The sequence below is a fragment of the Rutilus rutilus genome, assembly GCF_951802725.1.
Source record: "Rutilus rutilus genome assembly, chromosome: 3".
Lineage (NCBI taxonomy): Eukaryota > Metazoa > Chordata > Actinopteri > Cypriniformes > Leuciscidae > Rutilus > Rutilus rutilus.
The window spans coordinates 50,644,724-50,663,303 of record NC_140211.1 but is presented as its reverse complement, the minus strand read 5'-3'; the positions used below and the strand labels follow the sequence as shown (position 1 = coordinate 50,663,303).

At 34.9% G+C, this 18,580-nt stretch overlaps 1 protein-coding gene across 4 annotated transcripts in view; it reads left to right on the top strand.

Annotated features, from left to right (window-relative positions):
• The window catches only part of lrp4 (low density lipoprotein receptor-related protein 4), a 92,279-nt gene that overhangs the window by 50,777 nt on the left and 22,922 nt on the right, over positions 1-18,580 (top strand). For all 4 annotated transcript variants that reach the window (XR_014626703.1, XM_084403872.1, XM_084403873.1 and 1 more), the window contains exons 5-19: positions 300-416; positions 1,010-1,138; positions 1,956-2,075; positions 2,154-2,279; positions 3,395-3,520; positions 3,663-3,797; positions 5,945-6,070; positions 6,156-6,386; positions 8,049-8,205; positions 9,573-9,790; positions 13,339-13,515; positions 15,594-15,719; positions 16,233-16,441; positions 17,414-17,495; positions 17,685-17,790. Coding sequence is in view for 3 of the 4 variants with exons in the window: in XM_084403872.1 (XP_084259998.1) it covers positions 300-416; positions 1,010-1,138; positions 1,956-2,075; positions 2,154-2,279; positions 3,395-3,520; positions 3,663-3,797; positions 5,945-6,070; positions 6,156-6,386; positions 8,049-8,205; positions 9,573-9,790; positions 13,339-13,515; positions 15,594-15,719; positions 16,233-16,441; positions 17,414-17,495; positions 17,685-17,790 (2,185 nt within the window). In the remaining variant the exon portion in view is untranslated. The remainder of the gene's footprint in view (positions 1-299; positions 417-1,009; positions 1,139-1,955; positions 2,076-2,153; positions 2,280-3,394; positions 3,521-3,662; positions 3,798-5,944; positions 6,071-6,155; positions 6,387-8,048; positions 8,206-9,572; positions 9,791-13,338; positions 13,516-15,593; positions 15,720-16,232; positions 16,442-17,413; positions 17,496-17,684; positions 17,791-18,580) is intronic.

The window sequence follows — 18,580 nt, the reverse complement described above, 5'->3', positions numbered from 1 at the left end:
TACAACAGCCCTGAAACTGGCGGGTCACACATTTCATGAGCTCTCTATTTGTCAAAAGCTATGAATAATGGTCCTTTTTGTAGCATCTAAATTTGTCTCAAAGGCCAGAGACATGGCTACCGCCCAGAAATCCTTCATAACCTTGCAATCTATATGCATTGCCTATTCTTACAATTGGTTCTTGCAGCTGTATTTCCATTTGCTTTTATTTCGGCTCTGAGAAATCTTCATAGTAGTACAGTACAGTCCCATATGCACATCTCAAACCCTTTTTGTGCATGACTTGTATGTGTGTCCAGATAAGAGGAAGTGCTCCGATAAAGAGTTCCGCTGCTCTGATGGAAGTTGCATCGCAGAACACTGGTACTGTGATGGAGACACCGACTGCAAAGATGGAACTGATGAAGAGAATTGCCGTAAGTTGATTCTGAGTTTCTTAATGTGTCAAATGAACATCCATCCCATCCTATCCCATTCCATCCAATCCATCCCATGCCATGCCATCCATTCTATCCATTCCTTATTGGTGGAGCTGTAGAGAAAATGTACGGTTAGGTCAAATCTCTCTAGTTATTTGAGATTTTTCTACTCACTGTATGCCATCCAAAACTCTGCATGTATAGTGTAGAAAAGTTCTTGACAAAAAGTATCATTTTGCAGATGCCAGCCAAAAAATATTCAGACTTGAACTTAATAAAATTTCACAAAACCAGGTACACATAGACTCTGCAGAATCCTGAGAAAGCTTTTTTTTTTGGTTTAAAGATTCTCATAACTGAGGTTGGTCACAGGAAATTTGCCATTATTGACCAAAAACTGCTAAATTGTGGTAAATTTTCTGTACATGCTTGGATCCCAATTATTGCTGCTTGAGACCAGTATTTCTTTCTGTGTTATATTTGATTTTCTTTCATTTATTGCAAATAACTGTGCAGAGGGATTTGTTGGACTGTTTTCATGGTGCATGTGTGTGGGTGTGTAACTCGTGTTACATAATTCCTCTCTCCAGCATCTGATGTGATGACAGCCACATGCAGTGTTGAGGAGTTTCAGTGTGCTTATGGTCGTTGCATTCTGGACATCTACCACTGTGATGGAGATGACGACTGCGGTGACTGGTCTGATGAGTCTGACTGTTGTGAGGATCATTCGTTCTTTCTTACTCTGTTATAACTTCCTTTTGTTTGAAATGCCTCTTTTTACTCTCTACTCACAATCATTAGAAATAATTCCCTTGTGAAAAAGAAATACTTTTTAGCATACTTATTAGGGTAATAATACATTTAAGTGCAAACTGAATGTAATGTTTTCAGGCACTTAATTGCATGGTAATTGTAATTAAATGAAATGTATTGTAGTTTAAATTTATATCAAATGTACTTGGCTGCTTTTTGGCCCACCTAAAGTAGGACTTAATATGAAATATACCTAAAATATTTTTAATGAAACAATCCTTATTATAAAACCAAATCTTTTTCTGGATGTGCACTTGTAGTGTACTTCAAATCTTTCTATTTTTAAAAGCTGTACTTGCAGGTAATATAATATTAATGAAATAAAAGGTCACTAAGTGGTAAGTACTCGTACTTTAAAGTAAAACTTTTAATGTGACATTATTACTAAGTAAATTTTAATCATTGGTTTAATAATCTTTTGTTATGCTTTAAAGAAGTACACTTATTTTGAATCAAGTACTTTGCATGTGCTTTAGTATGTTACTAAACCGTTTTAACTGATATTACATTTCATTTTAATATATTTTAAATCGCAATTAATTACTAAATTACAACTTCATTACAAATTTGTAATTGCATATAGGCCTATATTTAAATAGATGACAAAAAAAGTTTCAATAGAATTTTTATGGGAGTTGTGTTTTAGGATGATTTATGATGATTTAGTGTCGTATGTCTGATTTGGTTGTTTGTGTTTGTGTTGTGCGTGTGTGAACGCAGCCTCCCACCAACCCTGCCGTTCTGCAGAGTTCATGTGCAGCAGTGGCATGTGTATAAATGCAGGCTGGAGGTGTGACGGAGAATACGATTGCGACGACCAATCAGATGAAAAGAACTGCAGTGAGTAACTGTTTTATTGTAATATTTGTGTGTGTGAGTGTATTTCACATGTGTCACATGCCTCTTTCTAACCGTCAGGCACATCGATGTGCATGGCTGATCAGTTCCGGTGTATGTCTGGTCGATGTGTGCGGTTATCATGGCGCTGTGATGGAGAAAATGACTGTTCTGATGGCAGTGATGAAGAAGGCTGTGAAAAGACAGGTGAGGAATATAAAAGCCAACACATACTTTTGAACTCTTTAAGGCGCAGTATGTAAGTTTTGCTGCTAGAGGTCGCTTATTCTGAACAATAACAAAGACGTAGCTTGATGATGCCGTGAATTGGCGTGGAATCATGGGAGTCGTTGTCTTCACCTCCACAGCCGATGTAAAGCAATCCGACAGGACTCAGGCAGAAATCATGTTCATGTGATTTCTGCACAAGTTAATGTATTACAGTTTTATGAAGCAGGGCGGAGCCCAGAGCCTAGGACGTTTTACTTTGCTCTTTTAGTTTTGTGTATGATTTTTTCTTTTTCACTTAAGTTACGTTTAACATTTTCCGGTTTCTGCCGCCTCCTTCCCTATTTTATTCTAAAGAAATAGCCGCAAGTGCTGAACTACTACTCATACAGTCCTCTTTATTTGACAAATTAAAATTGTGGGGGAGCACAGTGCTGTTTTACTTGACCAAAACAGAAAACCCTCGTTTATTTTTAATAAATAAATAAAAGGGCTCATTGCTATTTTTTTCCCGACACATTCATAATCTTTATTTTTGCTAGTGCTTTGCAGAAAGCTTTATGTGTGCACTTGAGTGCGGAATAGGCATAATCTGCCCCCAACCTCCCAGTATATATTTAAGTAATTAAATTAATATAAACGTGCGATTTAGGTGACTAATGGCTTAAATATACGACTACTAGTCGACTAGAAAAATCTTTAGTCGGGGCAGCCCTACAAAATAGTATTGTCTCTGACAAAATATATAACATTGTTCTTGTGGTTTTTGGATAATTGAATCCAAAAATCTTACATGTTGTGCATTTTAAGTGGCCTTTTATTTCATTAATATTATATTATCTTTAAGAAGTATTTTTTTAAATAATTTATACTTCAAAAAAAAAAAAAAAAAAAATTACGAGAGTTGTTAAGAATTAAACTTTCACACGCTGTGCATACTTAGTTTTGCTTTCTGAAATGGTCGACACTTATATCTTGACAATGTGCACAAAAAGCTTTAATATTTTCTAATATCTGCTCAATCACCTTTGCTGCATTACTTGCTTTTTTATTGTCTTATTCAGTTTCTTTTTTACATTCCCCTGGTTTCTTAGAAACTCCTCCATGCGCGTCGGATCAGTTCCTGTGTGAGAATGGCCGCTGTATTGGCCAGCGTAAGGTTTGTAATGACATCAAAGACTGTGAAGATGGGACTGATGAACATCCATTCCAGGACTGCCGTGAGTCTACAAAAATCCACTATTGCATGCAAACAGACAAGCGCATGTGAAATCTCACATAAGACAACTGTGGTAGTTCTACTGAAAACATCACATTCCCCCCTCTTTGTTAACATTCAAATGTTTGCCTGTGTGTTTATAGGCTCCAAGTCAAGTGAAGCAAATTGTAATGTTAACAACGGAGGTTGCTCACAGAAATGCCAGATGTCTCGAGGTCTGGTGCAGTGCACTTGTCACACCGGCTACACATTAACACAGGATTGGAAGACATGCAGAGGTGAGCAATAGACAAGGGGAAAAAACAAAGGACAGCAGAAAAGAAAGTTTCTTAGCAAGGGGATGTAAACTTTTAAACGGGATTCTCTGTGTTTTATTCTTCGGGTATAGGTAAATATCTAATATATATTTTTTGACTCTTATATGTGGATCAATTCTGCATAGGATTTATAAACTGATTTATGATATGAATAATGCACTTGTATATTTGTACAGTTTATATACATTCATTTTGATGGATTTCTCCAAGTGTCTTGGAGATGTTGCAACAGTTCTTATAGATGTAGTTTCTCTCAGATTTTTCTGTTTCTTCATCTAATCCCAGAAAGACTGGATGATAGTGAGATTAGATCTCATTGTGGAGCACACAGTCTGTTGTCAGACTCCTTGTGCATATAAAAATGAATGGCAATTACAATAAATGGCAAAAGAACAATGTTTGGCACACAATAGAAGTGTAGTTTAGCATACTTTTTAAAAACTACTTAAGGAAATAATATACCCTACTTAAGAATATACTTAAGTGCTAACTGAACGTAATGTTTTCGGAGACTTAATTACAATTATTTGTTAATTGCAATTAAATGAAAATGTATTGTAGTTTAAATTTATATTAAATGCAATTAGTTGAACTTTAGAGTGTTTTTGACCGACTTAAGTAGGACTTAAGCTCATCTTTATATGTAATTTCATAATTCTACACTTTAAAAAAATATATTTTTAAAGTGTACTGGCGAATATGACTGGCAAGCATTTATGCTAACCTAAAATATACTTAAATGCCATTTCTTTTTTATTGAAACGTGTATGTTGTACACTTTAGAAATATTTCAAAAACAGTAGAATTATGAAATGCATTTAAAGATGTGCTTAAGGCCTACTTAAGTGGGTCAAAAAAGTGTATATAAATGTATTTAACATTTGTAATGAAGTTGCTATTTAGTACAATTTACTGTTACATATTTTTTTAATAACACTTTGAAAGTGTACTTAAGTGTGTTAAGAAACAAAGTCATGAAAGTGTGCTCTCTTCAAGTACACTTAAGTGGCCTTTTATTTCGTTAATATATTTCCTGCAAGTACAATTTTTTCTTCTTTTTGTTTTCTTCATAATTTAATTATAAGATTTAAAGTACACGTACACATTCAATACAATTAAGTGCACTTCTTTCTGAAAAAAAAATCAAGTCACTTTTATTTATAGTGCTATATACAATACTTTATAGTGCTGTATGTATACAATACAGATTCATGTTTCGAAGCAGCTTTACAGTGATAAACAGTTTATTTAAAGAGGTTATTTATACAAGGGTATAAATAACTTTTATGGAGTAGAATCTAACATGCCAAAGACTTCACAGTACATAAACACTGAATTACTGAGCGTAGGAGGGTAAGAAATATGGTAGTTTAGTTTTGATCGCAGCAAGGCCAGCATACAAACAAAACAATTTATAACATAAATTAGAAACACCATCAAGAAATAACATATAATCCACGACAACAACAGCCACAGACAAAATCCCCTCTGCCTACTACACCCTGTTCCACCCATAGCCAAATTTAACATAGAAATAGCAGTGGGAATGAATGAGTGTCTGTACCTGTTACAGAGTATAACCTGAACCAAGATCCTGAGGGCAAAAGCTGAAACTCGTAATAAAGAGGGCGGGATCAAACCATTAAAATAGATCAAGCTTTCCTCACTACCTGGCCATTATACAGGTTGGTAGGGTGACTGCTGGACACATAAAACCTTGCTACTGGCATGAACTATTTTTAAAAGAGCAGTTACTATTTCACACTATACCAGCATAACATTGGGAATTTTAAAACAGACTCGATATAAGATTTATAAAACCAAGTCATCAGGGACCTTTCAACATTAAGCTTGACAATCTCCGGAGACAGGACAGGCGAGGCTGAACCTTCTTACACATCAACTCCCTATTGAAATTTTTTAATTCAGCTTCGAACAATATCACTGAGCAATGTTTGCTCTTATTACAGCTTATTTGGATCTTTAAGTGGAGAAATCCAGGGATGTTTCTGGCTAATAAATGTTAACAAATAAATAAACCAATAAATGTTATTCATGTTTTGTATTTCATCCTCTCTAATCTTTCCTGCTTCTGTGTCTGAACCCAGATGTTGATGAATGTGCGGATGAAGGTTATTGTAGTCAAGGCTGTACCAACATAGGAGGAGGATTCCACTGCTGGTGTGTTCAAGGTTATGAGCTTCGACCTGACAAACGCAGTTGCAAGGCTTTGGGTGAGGCTGAATATCTATTATAAAATCAGCAAAACATTGGTGGTTTGGAACAGAGTCGTCCAACTTTCATGTTCTCTTTTCCCAGGTCCAGAACCGGTTTTGTTGTTTGCAAATCGGATCGACATCCGACAAGTTCTACCGCACCGTGCTGAGTACACGTTGTTACTCAATAATCTGGAAAATGCCATTGCGTTGGACTTTCATCATAACGAAGAGCTAGTATTCTGGTCAGATGTCACACTGGACCGTATCATGAGAGCCAGCCTCAACGGTAGCAATGTGGAGGAGGTCGTGTCCACGGGTCTTGAGAGCCCAGGTGAGCAGTATATATTTGATCAGTTCAGCAAGCCATTTTCACAATATATTCCTCATATCCACTGCTGTCATTTTAGGACTCTTGCTTGCATTTCACTATACGCCACAATGCAAAAAGTAGTAACCTGCAGTTACTTTAAAGAGCTATTTCTACCTGATTTAACCCATATAATGTAGTTTTGGTGGTATAAATTAATGTATTTACTGTAGGTTGATGCAGCCACATTACATTCATTTTTGACTTGAGTAAAACTATTAACACAACTTACTTAAATGTATGGTTGTAATTAAAAAATTCTAATTTATTGTTTTAATTAAACCTTTTAAGTTGCAAGCATTATTTTTGATGAGTCCTGTTGACAATATTATCATTATCATTGTCATTTTAACTGAAATTTCTGCTTTAATGTTTTTTTTTAATGAAGTTGTATGAAATCATTCAAATCGTCTTATTAACTGAAAATTGGGCAGTGGATTTCTAGTTCCCAGCATGTTTACATTGGAGTGGATAAAGAGAGTAAATGATGCAATTAAAGGATTAGTTCACTTCAAAAAGAAAATGATGTCATCATTATAAGTTGTTATAATAAATCGCCCTTAAGTTGTTCCAACCCTGTATGAGTTTCTTTCTTCTGCTGAGCACAAAAGAAGATCTTTTGAAGAATGCCGGTAACCAGACAGTTGATGGATCCCATTGACTTCCATAGTATATTTTTTCCGTACTATGGAAGTCAATGGGGCCTATAAACCATTTGGTTACGGACATTCTTCAAAATATATTCTTTTGTCTTCAGCAGAAGAAAGAAATTCATTGGAACAATGGAAAATTTGAACTTTAAAAGTGTTTCTGTTATGTTTAAGTTTTTGTGGTTATCATTGTGCTGAAGAATAGAGATTGTGGTTATGGTTATGGGAGGTGATATGAAGGTATTGATTTGGCTACTCTGAACAGTAATGTCTTACTTAAATAAGTTACATTTAGCATGTGCTATGCTATGGTTCCAGGAATCCAACTAAATTAGTTGGAACAGCTTAATTTTTTTTGAGGAGTCAACATAGTTAATTATTTTTTTTGTTGAAAGCAGTTAGTGACAATTTCATTGATTGATAGTGGAAACATCCCAGTATTATGTTGCTCGCTTTGTGTATAATTTGTTGAATTTTTTTTTGCTCAGTTTTGTTCTTCATGCTGTTTAGAGAACCAATGTGAAGTTTGACAGTTGATTAATAGATGTATAAAACAGCAGTAAAGTAAACATTTATTGGCTTATTTCAAATGCTTTTGTTGCTTAGAAGAAGTTTTTTTTTTTTTTTTAATAAAAGCTTTGGTTAAACAAAATTACAAAAACAAAAAAATATCAAGGTAAATAATCAACAATTACGTTGTTTATAGTCATGCAGCACTAATACACTGTCTAAAAGATTATATTACGTTATAAAAGATTATATTCTATGATATTAAAACTATTTTGTACTAAGATGCTCTAATATTCTCTAATGTGATGCTCAGTTTGATTCTCTGCTTCCCCAAGGAAAAGAAATGCATAACATTTGAATAATAGTTACATATAGATGACTTTTTGTATTATTATTCTTTATTTTCTTTAAATTATTATTTTTATTTTATTCTTATTATTTTTATATTATTATTATTATATCTTAGGTGGTCTGGCCATAGACTGGATTCAAAATAAGCTCTACTGGACTGACTCAGGAACGTCTCGTATTGAAGTGTCCAATCTGGACGGCACACACCGTAAAGTGCTTTTATGGCAGAGAATGGAGAAACCCCGTGCAATTGCTCTGCACCCCATTGAAGGGTAAATATTCAGACTGTTGTGTTTTACTGAACATATACTGTAGAATGCAGTTTGCAAACAATGCTGGATCCTTCAAAACGATATTCATCGCATGCATTGCACAATAAATACACAAATGTCACTTAACACACTTAAGTAATTTTTAAAAAGTACAATTTGTAATAATGTCAAATGAAGTTTTACTTTGAAGTATATTTTAAATCATTTTATTTTAATAATTTTTTGCCATGCTTTAAATAAATACACTTATTTTGATGTGTTGACTAACATACTAAAGCACATGTGAAGTACTTGATTATAATTTGAACTGAAGGTTAGTGTGTAATTAAATTTTACATTAGATTTTTGTGTATTTTAGTTTACCATAAACGCTTGTCAGTACATTTAACAGTAAATGTGAACCACATCTCAAAGACAATAGAAGTAACTACATACATTACATAACGTGCAATTAAGTGTCTGAAAGCTTTACGTTTTTCTTCTTTAAAGTCCTCTTAAGTGTACCTCTTTTTTTTTCACAAGAGAGATCAGACTCTTTCCTCGTGCTGAGACCCCTTTAATTTATGTGTGTTGAAATGCAGTGCATTTATCATTTTATATACTGAAACTGTCACTGCCTCTGTTCTTTTGCATGGGGGAAAAAATCCCCTCTTGTGACCAGAAGTTGTTGTTCTGTAATAAGCAATGGTAAGCAGAGCATGAAACCATTCTGGTGACTTCTGGCTAAACTTCGTAACTCAATTTGCTCAGAGAAAGTCACAAGGCTTGAGTTGCAGCCGACGCTCATCATGGCTCTTTGTCATGAAGGACAAAGGGGTTTATGAAATCTGGCTTGAATTCTCCCTCTCCAACAAGAATTAGCTCTTGTTTCGACAGGCTTTGCGTCCATTGATTCTTACACACAGATGCATGTAGATCTTGCTGTATGCGAGAAAAGCCAAAGCATTACATAATTTATCTGAGGGATAAGATGAATGATGGAAAATGTAAAGAAGAAATAAAGAAAGAAAGAATAAGGATTATTTTTAGAGCGACATTATTAAAATTAGTTTCAGTCCTTACAAAAAAAAATCGCTCATGTTTTAAAAAGCAGCCATAAACAAAACTTGGAGTACTTTTTATAGATTTGGTGTCACTAACCTGGAAAACTTCGGCAAATATAGTAAGTTCTTCTTCAAAAGCACTTTTTGTTTTAGCCCTCAAGGTAAGAACCTATGCACAGTAATTACTGTAAATTGCATAAAGTCATAGAGTTTTCTTTCATTTTTTTCCAATGTTATGTCATTATCAAAAGGACGTTTATTTTTGATTCATTAGGCCCTAATTGCATATTATTACATACTTAACATCACTTGCTCTGTCTTTAGGAAGATTTACTGGACTGACTGGGGAAATATGCCACGCATTGAATATTCCAACATGGATGGCTCTAATCGGAAAATAATTGCTGATACACACCTATTCTGGCCCAATGGACTTACCATTGACTATGCCGGTCACCGTATGTACTGGGTGGATGCCAAACACCACGTCATTGAACGAGCTGACCTGGATGGGAAGAATAGAAAGGCTGTCATTAGCCAAGGTAAAAAAAAAAAAAAAAAAACTTTTAACTTTTATTCTTTTCCAGATGCTTTTGTATATTACACATTAGATGATACTGTATAGAGAGGTAAACATGGGGCATGGTTTCACAATTATTGTATTTTATGCTTTTTTTTTAAAGAAGTCTCTCACCAAGGCTGCATTTATTGCATCAAACGAAGACAGTAAAAACTGTAATATTGTCAAATATTATTACAATTGAAAATAACTTTTCTATGTGAATACTTTTCAGCATCATTACCCCAGTCATCAGTATCAAATGATTCTTCAGAAATCATTTTAATATGCTGATTTGCTGCTCAAGAAACATTTCTTATTATCACCAGTGTTATTTTGTGGAAACTGATGCATCTTTTTCCAGATTCTTTAATGAATCAAAGCTCAAAAGAACAGCGTCTTTACTGTCACTTTTGAGTCACTTTTGATCAATTTAACGAATCCCTGCTGATTAAAATTATTCATTGCTTTTTTTCCCCTTTCTTTTAAAAACAATCTTAATTACCCCAATCCTTTTAATGGAAGTGTCAAAAAATTAAGCAGCACAGCACATCGATTTCTAACATTGATAATAATTAGAACCATTATTAATAATTGAGCACCAATAAAGAGAATAATAAATCAGATGATTTCTGAAGGATCATGTGACACTGAAGACTGGCGTAATGATGCTTTGGCATCACAGGAATAAAATGCTTTTCAAAATATATTCAAATAGAAAACATTTTAGTGTGATTTAATATTACATAAACTAGTTCTGTTAGTTTGATTTCACAAAAATCTGACTGGTATGATTCAAGTCAGACTAAACCACTTACTTGACAATTTAAAAAGAGACATTATTGTTTTAGTCTTAGTTTAAACCTTTAAAGTGCATCTTATGGACAAATTATTTAAAACACAAACATCAATTCTATTGTCAGTTCAGTGTTTCAACAGCTGGACAGATTTACAGATTGTCCTTTAAGAAACTTGGTTGGTAGGCTGCTGTGCTTTTTTTTTTTTTGAGTAATCTGTTCATTCGAGGATAAGTGATGTCTTGTAGATAAATTCAGGTGTCTCTCTGATGTGTGATAGAGTGCAACCAGTGTTCCCTCTAAATGGCACACTAGAAAGGAAGACTAAGCCTCGGGGTTTGCAGGAACAAAATACCTGTGCACCTGGGAAAGGTGGGGGAATATTTAGACTTGAAAACCGAGCTCTAAAAAAATTCAGAGCAGATTTGCTTACAGTGGTCATCAATGACAGATTTACTAGGGAGGGAGGCACCAGCATTATAAAAAAATCAGAGTGCACACACACTGAGAAAAGATATGCTGACTGGGAAAACAAGATCAAAAGCGAATGATGATTGAGATGACAAGAGAAAGGTACCAGCAAGGAGGGACAGCAGATGGCAGCGGAGCTGGAAACAAAAGAAAAAAAGGCAAACAAACCTTCTAACTCAAACCTATCCTTGCTCCTCTACAAAGATAAGATCACAAAACAACCCCACGCTGTGTGTGTACACCTGGAGAAGGGTGAAAGGTGCAGAAAAGGCGGGAGATACAGGCAGGGCGCTTTACACACATATAGCTTGGCAGAGTGCCAAGTTTAAAGAATAAACTAGAATAGCACAGAAGTAAGAGCAGAATGCAATGCAGAAAAGAAGAGAAAGAACTGAAAAAATATGAGTTTATAAGTATAAAAAAATAGGAGGGTTATAGAATGCCTTTTATGCCTTTTGATTATGACGGAGGAGGTCTTTAGCTGTAGATTTAGGTAGGGATGATAGGAACAACTTCATCGCTGCCACCTCTGATTGACTGTTGCTGGAAGGGAAGGATTTTCTAATCCCGGATGGATGGAAAGTAGCTAATTAGTAGTTTGAAAATGGTTTACCTCATCTGCTTTGAATTCAAAGTTTACAGTACACCAGATTGTCGTCATGTCTAATTTTATCCCAAATGGATTCCCGTTAAACCCTTGTGAAAAGAAGTACAGTTTAGCATACTTAATACAGAAATAATGTGTTGTTTCCGACACTTAATTCCATGTTAATTACAATTAAATGAATATGTATTATAGTTTAAAATCAGTTTATATGCAATCATCTGCACTTTAGAGTGTTTTTTGACCCCCCTTAAGTATATCTTTATATGTAATTTCATAATTATTTCTATTGTGTTTGTAATATGTTTAAAGTGTACTGCTGAATGTACTGTCAAGCATATACAGCAGTCAAAATTTGAAGTGGATCAAAAAAGTGAATCAAAGTTGTCCTAAGACAAGAACGGTTATTGTTCAAAAATCATGTATAACTTTTGATGAAAGGTTTTGATCCACTTCAAATGTTGACTACGTAAGGGATAATGTAGAGCGAGGCGGTTGTTATAGCGAATACAACCCCGACAGGCTGATCAGGACCTTGGTCTTGAATCAGCCTGAAGGGGTTGTATTCGCTATAACAACCGCCTCGCTCTACATTATCCCGCTTATTACATGACTACCTACCAAATAAATCAATAATTTGACACAAAATATTGATTTTAAAAAGGAGTTTATTGATTTTAAAACGATTGTATTGCTTCCGCTAAAGAAAATAGTCCATTCCGTCTCTACGGTTAGAATCCTGCGTCCATAGCAACGCTCTGTTTTTCATGGCAGCGGTCTGTTATCAAGAAATAACAGACCGCATTCTACATTAGAATTCAACCAAGCCATGTAATAATGTTTTTAATGTCATTTCTATTTAAACTTGTATGCCATATGTTTATATTTGTAATCACATATTTGTAATGATCAGGTTGCAGTTTAGTACATTTAAAATATTTACATTAAATGTCATATAAAATAACACACCAGTTAAAATTATAATCAAGAACTTTACATGTGCTTTAGTATGCTAGTCAACACAAGTGTAAGTGTACTTCTTTAAAGCATGACAAAAGATTATTAAAACAATGATTTAAAATGCACTTTAAAGTAAAACTTGATTAATTTGTCATTATTACAAATGTCACAAGTGTGTTTAAAGAGTATTTTACAACAGCTTAGAACGCTCAGCTGATCGTAATCAGGGACTGAAACAGAGTTAAAATGAAAATAAGCACCTTAGAGCATCTGTGAGCCGATCAGAATCAAGAATTTTAGAATGCCTTGATATAAATACAAATACCTTTTGTGTGTGTGTGAGAGAGAGATCTTGTGACGCTCTTCACTCAAGAAAACACAGCTGCATTGAAAAAAAGCATTATATACCCCTGGGTCAGATTTGACCTGAACTTATGGACGTAACAGTAGAAGGTGTAGACAAAAAGCTTGACATTCCATATAGCCTACAAAGGTTTTTTAATTTTTTTTTATTTTTACGATTAATTACAGAAAAATGTGGAACTAAATTGTAATTTTTTTTTTTTATTCACAGCACTCTCTCTCTCTCTCTCTCTCTCTCTCTCTCTCTATATATATATATATATATATATACAAATACAATTAATGTCAGCAGTCCACTCATGATTCCAAACTCTCAACCTTCTTTTTGTCTTCCAGGTCTTCCACATCCTTTTGCCATTACAGTGTTTGAAGACAGTCTGTACTGGACCGACTGGCACACCAAGAGTATCAACAGTGCAAACAAGTTTACTGGCAAGAACCAAGAGGTCATCCAGAACAAGCTGCATTTTCCCATGGACATCCACACGCTGCACCCACAGAGGCAACCTGCAGGTCAACCAAACATGATCCTTATTACTCGTAGTATAGTAGACCATGCTTATAGTATACAATGTTTCCAAACACAAATCATATTAAAGTTAATGCAACATCGGCTCATTGGAAAAACATACCTCTACCTACATTTCTGCAAACTCCAAAAACGTGCCTATACATACAATTCACTGCAGTTTTTAGCTGAAATAAACAATAGTGTCTGTAAAGCACCATCAACTTTTATTCCTGTCCACACAAATGATGATTACAGGGGCAGATTATCGATTAATAGACTTATTTTCATCCGGTTTCTAGCACAATACTGTGTTATGACCTTAAAACACTTTTATCATATCGCATGATTTGTAAACTAATATATTTTGACATTTGCATCACATAACAAGCTTAATATTTAAGGCTTATCTGATGTACAGGGTTTCCGCGGGATCTTAAAAAGTCTAAAATTCTGAACTTTAAATTTAAGGCCTTAAAAAGTCTTAAAAACGGCCAGATTTTCATCCTAGGTCTTAAATTTCATTTAGTCAGGTCTAAAAAAGTGTTTATCCTCGTTCATTTCCAGAAACGCTGTCCTCTGAAAGTTATTACAAAGTAGCAAAAAAGTATCGAGTTGTAGCCTACAAAGCGGAGCCCTAGAGCAGGGGTCTCCAACACGTCGCTCGCGTGCTACCAATAGCTCGTGGCTTGATATGAGCTAGCTCGCCAGAGGCCGTTCACATATCGCGTCTTTTGTGTGCTCAAGTTTGTTCAAATGTAGGCGTGCGGCAAGCGCGCTCATAATTGAAGCGACGCGCTAATTTTTTTACCGAAAAAATCGAAACTTTTCAGAATGCCGCAAACGCACCACAGGTCATGTGACAGGAACCAACCAATCACCTCTTTCCATAACAACATTGAAAGCTCAGTCAACATGAAGGATGGCGGTGCACCCAAACACTACTAATAAATATAAGCTAATGTGTAAATGTCAGTAATTTATCTTTTGACTCATTCTTTTTATAAAAAACTATTTAAAGGCTGAAATATGAGGTTTATCTTTGTATAAAACCTTTTTTGTCAAAACTTTTTGAACTTGTACATGTTAGTAGATAGCATGTTGCAAGACACTCTTTTAAAATCTGGCCATCATTTTTAATGGTATTTTAAGGTTTACGTAAACAAAAAGTGCATATTGATGCCAATCAATTTGTTATTTGCGGTTTTTCGACATAAAACTTGTTGAATTGACTTCATTCTGTAGTATTAGTACTTTTTGAACAGGATTCTGTGATAACCGTGATAATTTTGGTCACTTTAATCATCTCATCATTTCCTCACTAGTTATGATCAACTATGATTGTGTTTTTACAGTATAATATGCAAAAGTACAATTTTCTATTAAAAAAAATCTACCTCTCCCTCTCTCTCACACGCACACATCAGATAATCATAGATAGATAGATAGATAGATAGATAGATAGATAGATAGATAGATAGATAGATAGATAGATAGATAGATAGATAGATAGATAGATAGATAGATAGATAGATAGATCTAGTGTCGAGTAGGTCTTAAATTTCAATCTTTATGGTCTTAAATTTGACTTACTGAAACCTGCAGAAACCCTGGATGTAGTAAACTTGCTCGGTTGCTCACCGTGAAACACAAGTCACGATAAAAGAGCTCAAAGACTCGTATAAACAAGCTAAAATAGTATGGTTATTACGTTTTTACCTCCCGTTCGCATCGGTTAACACTATCGGTTAGGTTTAGTGTAGGGTTTGGTGTAGGTAGTACGTTTTTTTCACACGATAGAGCATTAACCTTTTAGCACCGCTCACCAGACATTTCATTACTGAACTGCCGCGATACATACATCATCCAACACAGTAAAACATTGCCAGATTCATATTTATCTCTTTTGGATAAAACTTCATTCATTTGAATAAAACTTGAACATTTCATTTTGAAAGTGCAAAGAAACGTGCATTAAGCGACATGACGTTGTTTTGTCGAAATGTCGCCACCGTCACGTTTTTTCAACGAGTAAATAAAATTCATTTTAAAAGCGTTATTTTTTTTTTCTTGTTGTTTTTAGGAGGGAGAAATCGCTGTGGGAGCAATAATGGGGGCTGCAGTCACCTGTGTCTTCCAAGCAATAAGACCTACACCTGTGAATGTCCTACAGGCTTTAAAAAGGTGGACCACTATAACTGTGCCCAGAGTAAGTACTTATTGTTTTAGTTATTTATCTTTATTCATGCTACAACATAAGCCCTTTACCCTAAGGGGACAGTTATGTGAGAAGTGCAATGCAAACTTCCAGAAAGTTATTGTGTGCGTCATTGTGTTAATACCACGGGGAGCCTTTGGCTACGTCTACATTCAGTTGAAACGGGTTTTTCGTTTCAAAACACTCTTCCTCCACACTTGCGTTTTCAAGCGTTTTCCAAAAGTTTCTCATCCACACTGAAACGTCGGAAAACGCTAAATTCACCTTACAGCGCATGCGTAATCCCTCATAAAAGCTCACTGAGATGATACAGACAGAACAAGTCATAATCAAGTTATCACGCATTTCGTCTGGCAGGATCATATACAGTATATACAATACATAGGTTCAATAATTTTCCTTTCATTATGATCACATCTCTGACTTTGTGAAATAAATGCTTGTCTATACTGATGAACTTTTCAAATCTGGAGAACTGACAGGAGACCTTTGGTCTTTGATCAGGTCTTGACAAGTTCCTGCTTTTTGCCCGAAGGACGGACATCCGTCGAATCAGCTTTGACACTGAAGACAAGTTGGATGATGTCATTCCACTGGCTGATATTCGAAATGCAGTGGCCCTGGACTGGGATTCCAGTGAGCGATATATATACTGGACTGACGTCACCACCGATTCCATCAACAGAGCAAAATGGGACGGCACCAAACAGGAGGTTAGCAGGAATTTAGCCTGAGACCCAGAAACAGATTTATTGTTTTGTCTAATATAAAAAAAAAAAACATAATTAACTGGTAATGATGAAGCAATAATGACGCGTCCTTTATAACTAGCAAAAGCATATTTAAAAAAAATCAGAAAGTAGCTTTAGAGGAGTAACAGGTAGGTAGAACAGTTGTTGTTCTTTGTGGCTGTTCCTCATATACTTACAAAAATGTAAAACTCTTGCTACTGCATTTCCTATTATACCTGCAGGCCGTACTAAAGCTTTCTATTTCAGAAAAATGCTGTTCTTTTGAACTTTCTATTCACCAAAGAATCCGGAAAAAATTGCGCACAACTATTTTCAACAATGATAATAATCAGAAATGTTTCTTGAGCAGCAAATTGAGCAGAATCTTGTGGCACTGAAGACTGGAGTAATGATGCTGAAAATTCAGCTTTTACAACACAGGAAAAAATTGCATTTTAAAATGTATTTAAATAGAAAACGCTCATTTTATATTGTTAAAATATTTCACAATATTACTGTGTTTTTTTTTTTTGCTGTATTTTGGATCAAATAAATGCAGCTTTGGTGAGCGGAAGAGACTTTTTAAAAAACAAAACAAATCTTAAAACTGATCTAAAACTTTTGAGTGTGTGTGTGTGTGTGTGTGTGTAAATATGCATTTATTTTATGAATGTGTAGGTGAGAGAATGGTGAAAGTAGGGTGTTAGTAGGGAGTGCCCTTTTTGTTAATCCTCTATCCTTGCCTTTGCCTTAGGTCTGTGGACGTCACTTCTGTTGGGTGTCTAATGTATGAACTATGCATGTTTTTAGTATATAGACTAAATGGGGAGAAATGTGTAAAATACTGACCCCTGGAGAACAAACTAGCAAAATCCAGCAAATCCTCCCTTATAAAGTAGGTGGCTGTAATGTAGTTTCATGTAATTTGACAGATGATATTCAATTTGGTTGCAGGTTGTGGTGGACACAAGTTTGGAAAGCCCTGCCGGTCTAGCTATTGATTGGCTTACACATAAACTGTACTGGACTGACGCAGGTACTAATCTTTGATTGGTTCATCTTTCAGACCAAGCGAAATGTTTATATGTATCTTTTTTCTCAATAATTATCTTCATCAGGGTACATTGTAATAATTTTTTTTTTTTTTTTTTAAGCTAAACTTAGATATTCATTTTCCCCAATGATGTTAAGAAAAGATTGATTTTTCAATTTTTAACACCTTTAGGCACAGACCGGATTGAAGTTTCAAACGCAGATGGAAGCATGCGTACAGTTCTGATCTGGGAGAATCTCGATCGTCCCCGGGACATTGTTGTTGACCCGATCGGCGGGTAGGTCAAGAAGGGTCTCACCTTGTTTTGCTCACCACCTCATTTAATACTTGCAACCTCCTTTTGCCCAGATAACTGCTCTGAGTCTTTTCCTATAAAGTTGATGAACACATGACCAGGGATCTGAGACTATTCCTCCATAGGGAATCTCTCCAGATCCTTCAGTTTCAGAGCTTCTTGCTTACGCTCAGTAAACCATTTTGGTGTAATTTTGAGGTGTGCTTTAGATGTAGGACATTTACTTCCCTTGCATATTCACAAATTTGTGTGCAAATTCTGCATAACAAAAGATTTTACACAGAAATCTTGAGTAACAAAAGTTATTAAATTAAATTATATATATATATATATATATATATATATATATATATATATATATATATATATATATATATATATATATATATATATATATATATATATATATTGTTACGTCCCAGTTGCATCCAAAGGATGTGGGACCAACAATTAATTTATTTTCCGGGGTGGAAAGTCAAGCAAGCGACACATGAATTCAAATTTTAACAGATATTTATGATAGATCTACAGCAAACGGAGAATATAAACTATATATATAAATATAAACTTTTTGCAATCGAGAAATGGATGATTGACTAATTCCTTTGTAGAATGCATAAGAGTATTCAAGTCTTGAGGAGAATTTGGCTAAATTACATAAGTGGAAAGAACTTGATTTTACTATTGTGTTTATTGTGTTTCTGTACAGGAGAGGTTGTGCACAAAGCCCTTAATGGAATTGCTTTGCCGTTTTATGCAAATTACTAACCTT